The following is a 15,926-nucleotide window of genomic DNA, read 5'->3' as shown; positions in this document are numbered from 1 at the left end:
TGTTTTCTAAGCTTCAAGACTATATTCTAATTGATGACAGAAGGCAAAAAGGAAAGGGAGTACATGTCCCTGTCTCCTGAAACTAGCAGTCTTTTTGCAAACTGTTTTTTGTAGGTGGCACTTTAACTATAAATATAATAATAATCGGTGGAAATCTTGACTTTTTTGTTTTCCTTTTCCTTGCTGTCCAAGTTCATGATTCTTTATATGTGCAGCAGACCAGCAGGGTGAGGTTTTCAAAAGCATCCAAGTAGATGACCAGTGAGAGCTATGCTATTAAGAGGAGTACACTGCTGTCCAAATAGGTATTGTTGAAATAACGTTAGGTACCGGCTTAGGTACTACTATCAGTGTATTCATTTTATATTGCATTTTACTAGTATCATTGCACTTGTAGCAGCGTAGAAAGATTGGGCTTAGTTCATATTCAGCGATCTGTTGAAAAATTGAAAGAAGCTGAAGCGAGTTGAGCTTATCTCTATAGTCCTGCAGCACCCCTGCTAGAGGTACACATGCCTGAAACAGTGGAGGCGGGCAATCATATGCCGCCATAGTCATCCTGTAATTATTCTTGTTCTGCCGGTTTTTAAGACTGAAAAGGTTTTGAGTGGGGTATAAACTTCTAGGGAGGGCAGGGAAAGTGTAGGTTTTCTGTCCTCCTGCTTTATACATTTGAAAACCAGGGTTTTATTTGTATGTGAGAAGAATACAAATCATATTTGGTAGGAACCCCTTTTGCTTTTGAAAACTCTAGTCTGGTGGATAATCATACGGCTCACACACTTGAGTTGATTTTACTTTCTTTATGGCATCTAGTGTTGAATCATACCTGTAATGAATTTGAAGACAGATTTTATAGCAATTTAAGGTTGCTTTGTTTGTTCGCTTAGTGTATTTTGTTTTAACTTGTGTAGATTTTGAAAAGAAAAACCAAATCAAGCAGCTGGAGAAATACGTTCTTTGTCTGAAAAGTCTTATGCTTCAGTACATAACTTGATGTGCAAATTTGTATGCCTGCCTTAGTAATTCTCACCAGCAACCTCTCCCGCTTCTAAGCACAGCTTTGTCAATGGCAGATAAAATGTCCAAGCTTTGTAACTATGAAAGTAAGTTTATACTGGAAGGAAATGTGTCAGTAGCAGGGATCATCTGTTTAACAAGGGTCATCCACTCTTGACAGGATGTTCGCTCTTAGTGGAGATCTTCACTGTTAGTGTGTAGACTTTAACCTGGCTGTACTGCAGTATATGGATAGCAGCAGCTAGGTAGCATGAGACTTACTTGACTGCGTCACTGAGATCTAATTTAATTGCTAGGGCTGCATATACTTGCTTTCTTTTAGTGTCTGTAAATTATTTATATGTGAAATACAATATATGTGTTTTTCACAGAAGACTGTAATGGAAGCAGTGCACATTAATACTTATCTGATCTGTTAGTTGACTGAGGTGTAGTAATGCTGGAACAGCGTTGGCAAACAACTGGTGACAATTGTCTACAGCAAAAATGCAGTAATTTTGCATAATTGCTCTTCCTGGTGTCCCAATGTATGGCAGAGGTTAATGTAGTCGAGCTTCTTAAATTTTAAAGTTGCAACTGTGGTTTGCAAGTGGGTATTTTTGAAGGAAGTGAAAGGCAAAGGTTTAGATTAATTGGCTGGTCATACCAGCAGATTCAAACACCGTGGGACTGGGTGATCTCCAGAGCAGAATTCTGCTTTAAATAAGCCCAGACTCCTTCTCTAACATGATTAAATCAGAATTATGCTTTTGAGTGTTCATGCTCTCTGTGCTGTTGTGGCAGGAATGGCTGTCCCTCAGCCACCCAGAGCCAAAAAAAAAGCTTCAACAGCATAAAGCAAGAATAAAACTTTGAAATAAATCTAGCAATTAATAAGAATTAAGCTTGTTAAAGAATGGTATGATGGATACCTTACCTGTGATTGAAAACTATCAGTTTTTTTTTTCTTTAAATCTGCAGGGGAGAAAAGTGGGGTCTTTTTTGAAGGCTGGGATGTTCTCCTCCTCTATTCTCCTGTTTTCTTCATGGTTTTACAGGCATAGCTATGTCAGTCAGACTTTGTGGGGAGTGCAGGCAGATGATTTTGCACAAATGCAGCTATGCTGATAAAAACCTGCTGTAGATTTTAGGCTGTGATAATAGCAGCTCATTTATGTTGTATTGATTCCCCAGCACAAATCCTTTCATAAAGTATAGCTGTGTTTGTTATGCAGAAGCACTCTAAAGAGCCATAGATGTAAAGATCTGTGTGGGGGAAAAAAAAAACCCAAAAAACTACTGTACAGGTCTCCTCAGCTCTTTCTTATTAGATAATTTGACTTACTAATTGCTAGAATGAAAAAATTGTTAAATATTGGCCAGCACAGTTTTAAGTTGGCAAGAAGCGTAACATTTTAATTTCTAATTGTAGTGATTCTCAAACCGTAACAATTGAAATAACACTAAATTTGAAGTAGATAAAGATTGTAATTACAATAATACGATTTTAGATTTAAATGTTTCCTAAACTAATAGGGACCAATAAAAATGGAATATTAGAGAAAAACAGAAATCTGTTTTGTATAGTTTTAAGAAAGTCTAATAGAAATTCACAGGGAGGTGAAGGGGAAAGGGATTTCTGACTCTTAGACTCACATAAAGGTTGACTCTTCAAGCATTAATTTTTAACCCATAAATGTTGGACTTCTGATTGCAACATGCTGATCCCACTAGCCTTATTGCTCTGGTCTGGCAGTGCTTTTTGGCATAAATTGCGGGCTTTAAATAGTGTACATCCTGGATGTCTGACCAGTGCAATTTTTAAATCCTTGATTAGAGATAAAGTAGTATTTCAGATCAAAACAAACTACATGCAGTAAACCTTAATGAGTCTGGCTTAAAACCACAAATCAAGGAAAGTGAAGAGTCAAGGTTGAAGTATTTGAAATCCATCCTTAGCCGATCATACTGTGTCTACTGAATTGTATGTAGGATCACTTACTGTTTGAGAGATTTATTATTTGAAAAAAAATTCCAAAATAGGGCAGAGGCACGTGGGCAGAGTGGAATGGAGTTTCTCCTGCCTTTGCTCATTCTGTTCTGCAGCTAAATGGAAGGTTTCAGTTATGAGAACTGTTTATTTTAAGTTGTGAAAGTGCCAAATTGTGAAACCCAGCCAATTTTGCACCAGTGTAATTGTTATGTCCTCACTGGTGTTTCTACTGATTCTCATCAGCATTGGTGACAGCAGACTTAAAATGCAGTCTTGCAAAATAATTTTAGCTTTCATGGGTCTGTCATGTGAAAATCACCATTTTTAAATGACAGAGCATTGCTCTCCTGCTTCTTCTTCTGGCTTTGTTCATGAGGTTAATTGGGTCCCTTGCTCTTCTTGGTTGGCCTTTTGTCAGAGAAACCCACAAAGTATTTGGCTCATCTTTTTAAAGAGCCTTCTTTATAGCAGGACCTCTAGGCTATGAGGACCTTTAAGTTAAGAGAAGTGGCTGCCCAGTCAGCGAGTTCTAGTTTGCTTGCACTGGGTCATCTGTTCCCAGCTTGAAATGCCAGGCTGACTGGCTCAATCTGAGTTACCAAAAATGTAGTCAGTGTTACAAAACTGACCTTTGGAAGTTTTACCACTACATCATTTAAAGCCAAAGAGTAGGAAGGGAAAAGGGACAAAAATAATGAGATAAATACTGCTCTGTTCTGTACGTATAAATTCATTTTGTTGGAAACGGTGACGTATCAGATGATTTCTACTTAAAACAGATTTAGGATCATAGATTCTAAATTGCATTTTTAAAACCTGATATTTGACCACTTAAATTTTCCAGACAGTTGTATCTTACGACTTTTGGAAGGTGTAAGAAGGTATATTTATCATTTGTCCTTCAGTAACGCTTGGAGGCCCGAATTAGGATCAGAATGTGGTCATGTGTATTCTGTTTTTCAAAATAAATGTTTTCTTTGCTCTCTTTGCTTGAAAAGTGAAACAAAAGACAATGCCAACAATCCTAAAATTGGGAGAAATTGTGTGAACTATTGTGTGCAAAGGAAAAACAGTAAGGAAACATAGCTTGAATTCAGACTTTTGAGAGATTATTATAAATGTTGAGAAAAATATTATTTAAAGAAATAGCTCTACAGTGCCCTTTAAAATCAGTAGGCGTCTATTTTAATTCCCATATAAGTAGTAACTGGCTGCTCTCTGTATATATACTTAAACGTTGCTTGCTGTATAAGACCTTGTTTGCTTAATTTCAGCCCAACTGAATTTTTATGGCTGTGCTATAAACCTCTTGAAAATAGTGGCTTAAATGGAAATGCTGACACAACATTAATTACACTGGCTCCAGTGTGATACTGTGATTAAAGTTTATTTACTTTGTGCGTGTGTGTCAGTGTGTGTGTAATTTCATTGTTGAAAAACTAATGGAAAACTAATGTGTCAGTGGAGAATGTGATTCTGTGCCTGATACTTTATTTTTTAGCAGTAAGGAACAGTTTTAATGTTGGTTTACAATATCAGAGAATTTATTTTTAATTGAGGTATAGTTTAGGTATTTAATGCTTTAGAAAAGTCTGTGAAACTGAACAAGTTTCTCACTTTAAAGCTGTTCGCTGTTCTTCCAGAAGTTTTTATATGGCTGTTTGGGTGGTGAGGTTAGAGGTATATTCCATTTGAATTAGAAAGCGATGAAAATGTTTGCATTTCCTTGTGACATGTGCTCTTTCCTACCTAGTGCTGTAATGGGCTGTCACATTATCTTTTTTTTTTTTTTTTTTTGGAGATGATGGGAAGAAAAATCTCTTATCTCTAAAAACAAGGGGATACACTCCAAAATTAACCTTCATCACAATATTAAATATGAAGTAATAGCTACAAAACTCTGTACAGTAAATAGTATACCTGACTGATATTTTTATATTGGTGAGAAAGTGACTGAGATAAAATATTTCATGTATGTAAATGCAATTTATTACATACAAGCTGCAATTTCTTTGCAAACCTTAACACCTAAGATTTACATTAAAAGTGTTTCCTGAAGACATTCATTGAAGAACTCTGTTGGTCTGTCTGCTTTTATATCTCTGCTTCACTGGCAGCATTTTGTTTTACTAGCAGTGCATTTAACCTTTGTTACGATGAGAAATAGGCCTTAATTAAAAACTGAAGTCAGACCATCTCTAAACTTAGGCACTTTGCAAATCTCTCTCTTGGCTATGAAGTTCTCAGTCCGTCTCTTGGATATAATGTTGCCAAGTCTCTGATCTTACTGTGAATATTATGATATTTACTATCTTACATAAATCTTAATTCCAGAATCTACAGCCCTAAGAACTCTTTAAAAAATATGTTCCTGCAGTTATAGAAAATTACTTGAAAACATGAATTAATTATGTTCTAAAGAGACAGAAATGAAAAAGCCAAATACAAAGAACTCTGAATTTGTTGACTTTTAGATATCTCTTGGATTTTAAGCCAATCCTTGATTATTGTGATAAAGTTTCTGATTTTTGAAAGTTTGGAATCAACAGTATCTCGTGTCTTTTGGGGACAGGAACAGAAAAAAATATGAAGAGAAATTGTGGTCAGCTAACTGGACTGGAGACTTGGATTAGGTGATTGCATACCTTCCCTTTTTTACTTCTTATTGAATATCTGTTATTTTAATGACAGAGTGGTTGGAGTATAAGTCTGCAGAGCAGGAGACTAGGTTCAGTTACTTCCTGTGCACTTCCAGGAGAGTGTTTTACCCACCAGATACTAATTTATTTGAGTAGGAGCATCAATGAATCTATGTATTGCATCTAGTTCACTGGCAGATCAGCAGTGCAAATATCTGTGCAGAAGAAGAGTAAGTGAGAGAGGGAGTGTGTCTCCAGCCTCGTGAGTAGGACGCTGAGCTGCGAGTGGAGAGGCCTTGGTTTCAGTCTCTGTTCCCTGCACAGTTTTATACCTCTCACATTAGGCAACTACTAGATAAAAACATGACATAGTCTGGAGAGCAGGACCAAGGTGTCCTGCTTCCTCAGCGAGTGTCGTGAGTAACAGATTGTAACTCAAACGTAGATATCTCTGTTTGATGCTTTTATGCTAATTTTGCTGCCTGCCCCTTTCAGCAAGGAGCATTCAGACCACATTTGGTGGTTCTTGTTGCTTTGTTCTTGGATCAGTTAGGTAAAGTGAGGCACTTGGTTTCTGCGTCATTTTTTCTGCACTCAGACATGTATGAAATTGAAGGTCAATCAGGAAAGGTGTCTAATAGATTGTAGGTGCAGCACAGGTAAATGGTCCCTAGATGTTAGTCTCTTGGTGTGCTTTCTCTGACATCAGTGCCTATGTTCTGCCTCATCTCAGATACCAAAGTAATCGTGCTGAATCTTACCATAAACACCTTTCCCACAGCCTCATGGCATCCAGGCAAACTTGATTCTCAGGAAGAGAGCTCTAGCAGATGTTCTTGATCCTGATCTATCTGGTAGACTAGGATACCTGGGAAGCTGCAGGATGGTACATCTTGGGACGTGAAAGTGAAGAGCGAGACACGTAGGGCAGGCTTAGAAAACTGAGGAAAAAATGTGAGTTCTTTCTGTATGTGTGGAATGCCCTTCATTAGTTTGCCAAGTGAGGGCATTCAGCATACCTTACTCCAGTCCATGAAATTTACATTTTTTATTTTGACTGTTTGCTTTTGCTGGAGGAGAGTGCAAAGTAGGCAAATAGTTTCAAAATGTGTGGTCTTTATGATTTATATTGCTGCTCAGAACTACCAGTGACCAGATTTCTTGGTCTTGTTCCCATTTGTTACAGTGTAATTAAATATTAAGTTGTTACTAAAGGGTTGTGTTCTTCCCTTGAAAGAAAAAAGTGTGTGTGCTTCATGATACTGTAGTACAGCTAATGTTTAATTCAAACACAGAAAAGGTGGGCCAAGTTTGTCCCATCTGAAAGGAATGTAGCTGTTCCGGATCTGAAGCAAAAATGAGGATCTCCTACTCTGTGACATATTTGGGAGTTGGAGTTTGATAGTGTTGGAGAAAGCAAAGAAAATCAGCATATGCTGTAGATACATTTGGCTGGCAGGAGAACGGTGCCAGTGCGTAAGTCAGTCAAACCCTGAATACATTGCTGCCTTGATAATTGCAGCCTTTATGTTGAGATACTACCATTCAACTTCACTGAAACAAATGACAGTGCTATGTTGCAAGACACTTCAAATATGAGAGTATCTAATATCAGCCATTCCCAGGGATAAGGGATTGTAGGGATCTTTACGGATCCCAACTGTTATTCACATAGGAACATCAGATGAGAAAACTCATAAAACCATGTATTAGACCCCTTTCACCATACCTGATGTAGTACAAATCTTCCTCCAATGAGAAAGCCTGGAGGCTTTCAAATATTTGGACCATTGACTATGCCACTTTCAGTAAAGGAGCTAATATGGTAACTATTAATGGAAATAACCAGTCACTTGTTCAGATAATTAAATCTACTAACCTCTCCTAAACATGGAGTAATCCTCCAATCTCAAAAACCCAATGCTTTGTTCTGATGGTCTCTCCAAGTATTGTTTGGCCTCCAGATTCTCTTTCCTGGGAATAGTCTCTGGAGAAGAAGTGACATTTCATTTCTGCCTGGATGACACTTGCATCCTTTGCATTTGACCTTCAGATCAAAGCCCGGTGTGCAGATGGTCCTTGTGGCACTGGGAGGCTACCTCCTAATGATGACAGCTGGAGGCTGTATTTCAGTGTTTGCAAGATTTGCCCTGCCTGTAGTTTCTGAGACTAGGACATGAAGTGCAATCATCATGTCCTGCTTTAGATTTAGAATTTTGAGGTGGATTGAAAAATGGCTGAACTGTCAGACTCGAAGGGTTTTATCAGTGATGTGAACTCCAGCTGGAGGCTAGTCACTAGTGTGTGACTAGGTGCATGCCAAGGGTTGGTACTGGGACCAGTACTGTTTAACATCTTCATTAATGACCTGGATGATGGGGCATAGTGCGTGTACCCTCAGCAAGTTTTGGAGGACATATAAAACTGGGAGGAGTGACTGATGCACCAGATGATTGTGCTGCCATTCACAGGGACCTCTGCAGGCTGGAGGGATGGACAGAGGGGAATCTCATGAAATTCAGCACAGGGAAATGCAAAGTCCTGTGCATGACGGGGAATAACCCCATGCACCAGTACAGGCTGGGAGCTGACTGTCTGAAAGCAGTTTAGCAGAGAAGGACCTGGGGGTCCTGGTGGACAGCAAACTGAACATGTGCTAGTAATGTGCCCCATGGCAAAGAAGACCAACAGTATTGTGGGCTGCATTAGGAACAGCATTACCAGCAGGTTGAAGGAGGTGACCCTTCCCCTCTACTCAGGCCTGGTGAGGTCACACCTGGAGGGCTGGGTCTAGTTCTGGGCTTCCCAGTACAAGAGAGACATGGCACTGCTGGAGTGAGTCCAGCAAAGGGCGACAAAGATGAGTAAGAGCACCTTTCACATGAGAAGAGGCTCAGGGAGCTGGGACTCCTCAGCCTGGAGAAAGGAAGACTCAGGGGGATCTTATCAATGTGTATAAATATCTGAAGGGAGGGTGTAAAGAAGATGGAGCCAGACTCTTCTTAATGGTATCCAGTGAAAGGCCAAGAGGCAATGGGCACAAGTTGGAATACAGGAGATTCCACTTAAACATAAGAATAAATTTTTTTACTGCGAGGGTGGTCAAACACTGAACAGGTTGCCTAGAGAAGTTGTGGAGTCTCCATCCTTGGAGATATTCAGAACCAAACTGGACACATCCCTGAGCAACCTGCTGTAATTGTACCCTATTTTGAGCAGGGGGGTTGGATGATGTCCAGAGGCCCCTTCCCTTCTCAACTATTCTGTGACTGTGTGATAATGCGACTGTGCAGTGCATTAATCCTTCTTCTCCAGGAGTAGCTAGAGAAAGGAATTTTGCTGCTTCTTCCCCAAACAGCAGAATCTGCCATAGTTTTTCCCCTTTTCCTCGCTTCCAGAAGATGTGATATCCCTTGGGAGAAAATGCCAATGAGTTTATGTAAGAATAAAAAAGAATCACCATATATATGCAGCAGCAGATGTTCTCATTGCTTTGATTTCTGTGTCTCAGTACGGATGTGATTCCAGTATTGGAAACTGACGAGGGCTTTTGATCATTTTTTTGGAATTGGCATGTCTTTGGACACGGAGCCCATATATTTTGCAACTTTGTTTGAGGAATCAACATGCATATGAAACATTTGCAAAGATATTTACATATGAGCGATGATTGTCATAATGCTTATTGACTTAAAATTCATGAAGTGGGCAGTAAATACAAGAGATTGACATAGTCTTTCATTTAAACCATTAAAACTGGAAAAATTTGGAAGATTATTGGCATAGAGCAGTGCAACCACTGGCTAGTTTGGCCTCAGATTATCTCAGTAAGTCTTCATTTGATCTGACAATGAACTATGGTTAAATTTGTCCTGCATCTTGACCACATAGTCTATATAGTATGATTGAGGAATAATTGTAAACTATTTAGAACATTTTTGAAGATGGATAGCGTTTTTTTATATTCCAGGTGTTTGAGGAGGTTAAAATGGTTTTGCACATGAAGTATCTCAGGTATACACAGTGTTCTAGGATCAGATCCAGAAAAGTGCTGTGTCTTAATGAGATCCTGTAACATCCATTAGTCAGTGGGAGATGTTGATGCATGTACACTGAATCTTGAGATCTAGCTTTGAACATGTATATGTTAATGTAATGTGCTATGTGTCTTTCAGTGTGAGTTTACAGATGACCTTAGAAACCCCTAAGCCTCTTAGACCATGCCGGAAAACTATGCCTTTGGATGCTACAGAGTCTGTCTCTGCTTTTTCTATGAGTAAGATGTGAAGTAATTTTTTGTCTAGTTTTCATCAAATTTTATGTTTCTTGTCTTCACCAAGTATATGCATTAGTGCTCAGGATACCACATGCGAGTAGTAGTTTAAATCATGCTCATGCTGTCAAGAGCCTTATCGGAAGACCTAATTCTTCAGAGAAAGGGAAAGGAAAAAAAGACTTTTGCCTTGTATATGTAGTGCCTTTTATTGTGCTAATGTGAAATGATTTGATGTGATGGACAGCGGTTTATCAAAACAAAATCTCATTAAAGTCTGTCTGCACTTTGCCCTGATTCTCCTTTGTATAATAGGATTGTGAAGTTTCCTGTGACCAGACAGTAACCTGTGGTAACCTGTAATGTGTGTACATTTATGGGTGATGAATAAAAGCATTGTTATCACCCTTAAATGTTGGCATCAATACTGTGCTAATAGCATTTATAAGTTTATGCTTTATCAGCAGCAATGACTGGCAAATAATCAGCTGTTTTGTGATGGGAAGCTTAGAATAGTGGCCAAAGATATTTGAGCTAAGCTTCATGGGAAAAGACACTGCTGCATTTATTATGATACCATTTTTGTTGTGTAAGGATGACATGATTGTTGTTTTAGGTTTTTAGACATACAATGCAATTAAGAATAATCAGTTTTCCCACACATTCCACAAAGCAACTGAAGCACAAATTCTAATAACCAGGGCCTTAAATTTCGAGTGGCTTCCGCTGCTGTGTTGGCAGCGCATGGGTACAGATGCACATTTCATAGTGCCATGCAGCTATTGTGTGATTGCGATCTTCTTACAGAGAAGCAAGTCTTGAAACCAGTTGTGGATAAAGAGTAAACTGTTTAAGATTTGCCCATAATGCCAGTTAAAATATATTTTGGAGTATGGGGGAAGAGGGTCTGTATATATGTACATATGACTTTCCTGTGAGGTTTGCAATCTGTAACAGACATCTAGACTAGAAGTTTAAAAGAATGTATAAAAGAATTTGTAATTAGTGTTTACTGGAAGCAGTAGGTGGTCATACCAAAAAAAAAATTGTATTATGTTACATAAGCACACAGATACATGTCGTGTTTACCCCTTTATTTGTGCGAAATGTCTGTGGCTGGTTTGAGAATCTGGAGCACCAGCACAGACAGATTTGGATGTGGACAGAGGGATTAAGGAGACATATCTTGCCTGTAGCTAAAGGTAGTAAGTTTATACTGGCAGTTTTAGTTCATAAGTATTCCTACTAAAAGCCAGATTGTTGAAATTTTTGTTCTGAAAAAGAAAAGTCTCAAACATTCTCAGATCAGGCTCTGTCATGTTTGTTTTAGACAGAAATTTGCATGAACAAATGTATCTAAAAAGTTTATTATCTCTGCAGTCACATACAGCTTTCTTTTCTGTATTCTTTTCCCCAAATTTTTCTGTGCTCATTGCTTTCCTCAGTGTGAGTATGCACTACCTATATATTATGCATCCTTTTAGACTTTTACTGTTTTGGGGCCAAGTCAATGGGATTTCTTTCTTTTCTTTTCTTTTTCTTTTCTTTTCTTTTCTTTTCTTTTCTTTTCTTTTCTTTTCTTTTCTTTTCTTTTCTTTTCTTTTCTTTTTTCTTTTTTCTTTTTTCTTTTTTCTTTTTTTGCATGCTTGGGACTAAATGTTTGCCGAATTTGATCCTCCCTTGGTTAAGAATTTCAGACTCAAGTGGTTAATTAAATGTCTTAAAAATAAATTCCAAAACTTTATCCTTGACCGGTAGTATTTATCAGGAAATGATTTTTTAGAGAAACATAGAGATGGAGAACAAATGATATTCTAAATATGATGTAGTTACTCGCATTTCAGTGCGCATAATTTTGCACATACAATTGTAAAGCTTTGAATATACCAAATGGTAAAATATTCCTACTGTGGATGTAGCTGTAACTATGAAAAGTTGCAAGTCAGGATAGCATATTCCTCCTGTTTGTGAAGGAGAATAAGCCCCAGTGGTGGAAAATGACTTTTTATTATTAGATCTTAATCACATCAGGGCTTATATTTGTGTGTTATTTTACCAAAATGTATAATAAAAATCCATACCTTTAGTTCAGGCCCTGATAGCTCATGAAAACTGATTTCTGAGAATGCAAGATGAAATTTATTCTCTGCAAGAAACTAGTGTAAGGTGTCGTCACCATCAGTGCACTAGCCTGTGCTGGCCTTCTGCATTGAAGTCAAATAGTGGAAGAGTCTTTCTTGGCTGCTTGCAAAAACTGTTGTAACGCTTGTGACTGAAAGCTGTTCCACACCCTTGTGTTAGGGAGAGGTGTAGCAGAGAGAGGAATCTGTAAGCATTATCCCATTTCAGAAGATGTCTTGACGTAATGGTAAAAATCTTGGATCATCCCAATAACAGATTTTCTTGGTTCCATCCAGTGAAATGTTCTGTTCAGCATGACATATGCTATTAAGGCCACTGTAAGGAAATAAAAGAAAAGACAAATACTCAAAAATGGAAAGGAAAATAGTTCTGTTTCCTCCAAGAGATCGGTCTTGAGAATACCGACTAAGAAAACAGTTTAATCTGTACCTGAGGAGCTTGGAAGATGCAGGGTGTCCCTTCCATCCCCGTTAGATTGCCTGCCTGATCCATGCTATTGGGTATCATAGGGCAGACTGCCTTCAGTTTTTTACGATGTCCAATTTTGCATATGAAATGAAGCAATCAACAGTGTATGGATTGGATACGGTGATCCCCATCTTTGAGGTGGGCCAGCTAACTAGAAGGGAAGAGAGTTATTCTTACTCTTTCCCATTACTGAGTGTAAAAATATTTCGTAAAAAGTGGAACAGCTCCAGCAGGGGGGCTAGGGAAGATTTATCTCAGAATACCCTGTAGCCTTGTACCTGGCATATTCGCTCAGGATGTGTGAGACTTTAGTGCAGTTCTCTGCTCTCAATCAGGCAAAGAGTGAACCTGAATAAATAACTTCTAGCAAGTAAGTGTTATCCTGGTAAATCCTCCTCAGTCCCTGTGAGTGTGGATCACATTTGCAAATAGTTTCAAGATGCCTCAGGCCATATTTTCAGCAAGTAAACTATTAATGAAAATAAGTTCTCAACTCTAGAAAAATCAAAAGGACCACTTTCTTTTAAATTACTGACATTTCCTCCTTGTGGATGACTTTGAGTCACTTTTATTGAACTAGAGATTTAGTCTGAATGCCAATGTTTATTTAATGAAGGCAGTTGAACTTTATTTACAATGTTTTCACCTGAGAGAAGTGCTCGTATTTTGTATTTTAGTCACAGCTTATCACCTATCTTTGTTCTAGGCTTTTAAGACCAAGGATGGCTACATTGTGGTAGGAGCTGGAAATGATCAACAGTTTGTTACTGTGTGCAAGGTAAGGATGGTCTAGGCTGACAATACAGCAACAGTATAGTTGTATATAGTTCTCCATTCTGTCTAGAGGAATAGTTTATTGATTGCGTCTTAATTCTCCCTTTTTATGAAAATAAGGGGTGAGTAAGACACAGTTATGAACATAGTAGATTTAGGGGGTGGGTGGTTCTTTTGCCACTTTAATTAGTAGCCTAATGTGTAGTCCTTTGGAACCCTATTCAGTGCTGGTCTGTGCTCACAGGGACACCTGCAGACTTCTTAAAACAGGAATATTACAGGACTGTGGGCCCACTTGACTGTGGTGCAGAGATACGACGTTGAAGAACAGAACTTCAAGAGGACTGCTGCTTTTAAAAATCCTATATCTTCCTTATTTTGGACTCAAGGAACCATGTTTTCTGGCAATTCTGTTTTCACAGAGAGTAGCTTAAAAATTACAAAATGTTTTTAGATTTTTCACATACTCTTTTCCTATTATTTTAATACCTGGAATTGCTTTTTCATGGCAGTGAATATGTTTTAAAAAAGAAGGGGTGGTTGTAGGGAAAGAAATGTTCCTGAATAAAGTGTAGCACATGCCAAACAATAGACCCCATTAAAATGTAGATTGACACAAGAGAAGTTGTATATATAGAATTAGACAGCATTTTTTAAAATGAAAGTTCTGCCTTTTACCTACCATTGTGTTTTTTCTCTTGGCACTTGGATATTTAGCCTAAATTAATCACAGTCAAGTGAGCTGGCAGTCTCAGGAAATTGAGCATTATTTTCCTCCGTTTGTACATGTCAGACATTTATTATTTCCATGGATGTTCACAATGACTGGAAAATGTAGTAAGAACACAATGCAGTTGTGACTGATGCTTTCTTATCTCTTAATGCAGTTGGCGCTACATATCTCCACCTATCTCTTCCTGGAGGGGTCTGCTTTCTTTTGCTTGAATTGGCATTCTCAGTTATAAGTAACAAATTAACCTCTTCAAAATTGGCTAACTCAGCAGTTTTTTCATAAAGGTGTCCAACCACTATAGTATGGTCATTATATTAATATGAATGAAGAAGATTAATGACTGAATAAGTGTCTAGCTGCCACACCTCTGTTTATTGAAGACCCATTGTCCTGTAAAGGAAGAGTGTCCAGGAAGCCTGAGGACAGTGCAGTAAATGTTATCTTGATGCTTTATCACGTGAAGAATTATGCACCAAATGCTGGTCATCCTGCCATCCTGGAGGAAGGCACATCCTGGCTCAACAGGTTGTGACACTGTGATGAGAGCTAGAGGTCACTAAAAATCCTGACCAGCATTCACCTAACTTCAGGGTGCAACTGAGACTGACAGTGGAGTCTTGTCGCTACTTACTCTCTCTGCAGTCAAAAAGGAGTGAGTGGACCCCAGAGTATGAGGCAGTGCATCTGTGATTTCGGTTGCCTCAGAATCTGAAGAGCCTAAAATGAAGTGAGATGAATACTGGCCCTAGTCTGCAGGCCTGTTTTTTTGTTTCATCCTTAAAAATGTGTTCTGGTGTTTCTAGAACTGAAAGTAGGAAGTACAGAACATGGAAAAAACTCAAGGGGAGTGGAAAAAAAAAAAAAGAAAAATTAGTTCAAGTCTTGGGTAATGGTTAGATTTTTTTCTGTAAACCAGTTTTCATATTTGTGTTTGAAAAGAATAGTAGTGTTACCATTATCAAATTACCATAGACATGGATTTGGGCTGCTTAAATTACTGAGAAACTGAGTAATGCAGAAGTCAATGGAATGCCATGAACACTGTCAAAGATATGTTCTATGTTAAGTTGAAGGTGATTTGGAACTAAAAACATAGTAAAGGGCAAGATTCAGTCAAGTAAGAGGACTAATTACAGAAAGGCCCTCAGCACCCTAGTGAATCTTTAGTAAATACAGAGAACACTAATTCAAACATTGGAGTTGCTATTAGGGAACCTTTTAAAGATGTGTTGGTGCTAAAAATATGGAATGTATGGAAGCTGTTGCCCTGAAGACACATGCTCAAGAGATATAACAGCTGGCTGAAGCTATCAACAATTGCAAACATTCTGCTTCAACCGTATCTTTTCAGACAAGCAGTTAGCAAGTGAGATAGAAAAAACTTAAATAATTCACTGAGATATTTTAAAAAACAGGAAAAACTAACTGTAACTCCTTTGGGAACTTGGATAATTGCTAAAAACTTTGTGACACTACTGGCTGAAACATATTGCATAGCGATAAAGTATTACGAAAATGCATCCTGAAGTGTAACTGCTTCAGTCTAAGTGGGAATACTGAACAAGAGTCTTCAGAAACTGTGCTTTTGTGTAAAACAAAGGAAAATACAAACAATTTTGCTAGTGTTGGGGGGAAAAATGCAGAGAGCATAAACTCTGAATATGCGTTCTTAGATGTGCACTGTAAATGCCAACTGTACTGTAATTGAGCTTGAAAGAGGGCCTAGAAAAGGAGAACAGCAATTTCATTCCAAATAGTCACAGTGAAATAAAGAAAATAATATTGGCAGCATGATGCAGAAAGATGAATGGCACATTAATGAATGTCTTCTCGAACGTGCATTTGTTAGTCACAAAAAATTTATAGGAACATATATAGACATGCGGCCTTAAAACAGATGGACAT

General features: G+C 38.2%; 1 protein-coding gene across 5 annotated transcripts in view; it reads left to right on the top strand.

Moving 5' to 3' along the window:
* SUGCT (succinyl-CoA:glutarate-CoA transferase) overlaps positions 1–15,926 on the top strand; it is a 334,455-nt gene that overhangs the window by 110,592 nt on the left and 207,937 nt on the right. For all 5 annotated transcript variants that reach the window (XM_067291226.1, XM_067291227.1, XM_067291225.1 and 2 more), the window contains one exon: positions 13,221–13,292. In XM_067291226.1, the coding sequence (XP_067147327.1) occupies positions 13,221–13,292 (72 nt within the window). The remainder of the gene's footprint in view (positions 1–13,220; positions 13,293–15,926) is intronic.

Source organism: Apteryx mantelli, chromosome 2 (genome assembly GCF_036417845.1).
Source record: "Apteryx mantelli isolate bAptMan1 chromosome 2, bAptMan1.hap1, whole genome shotgun sequence".
In the NCBI taxonomy this organism is placed as follows: Eukaryota; Metazoa; Chordata; class Aves; order Apterygiformes; family Apterygidae; genus Apteryx; species Apteryx mantelli.
Note: the sequence above shows the minus strand (reverse complement) of the source record. Positions and strands in the feature narration are given on the sequence as shown.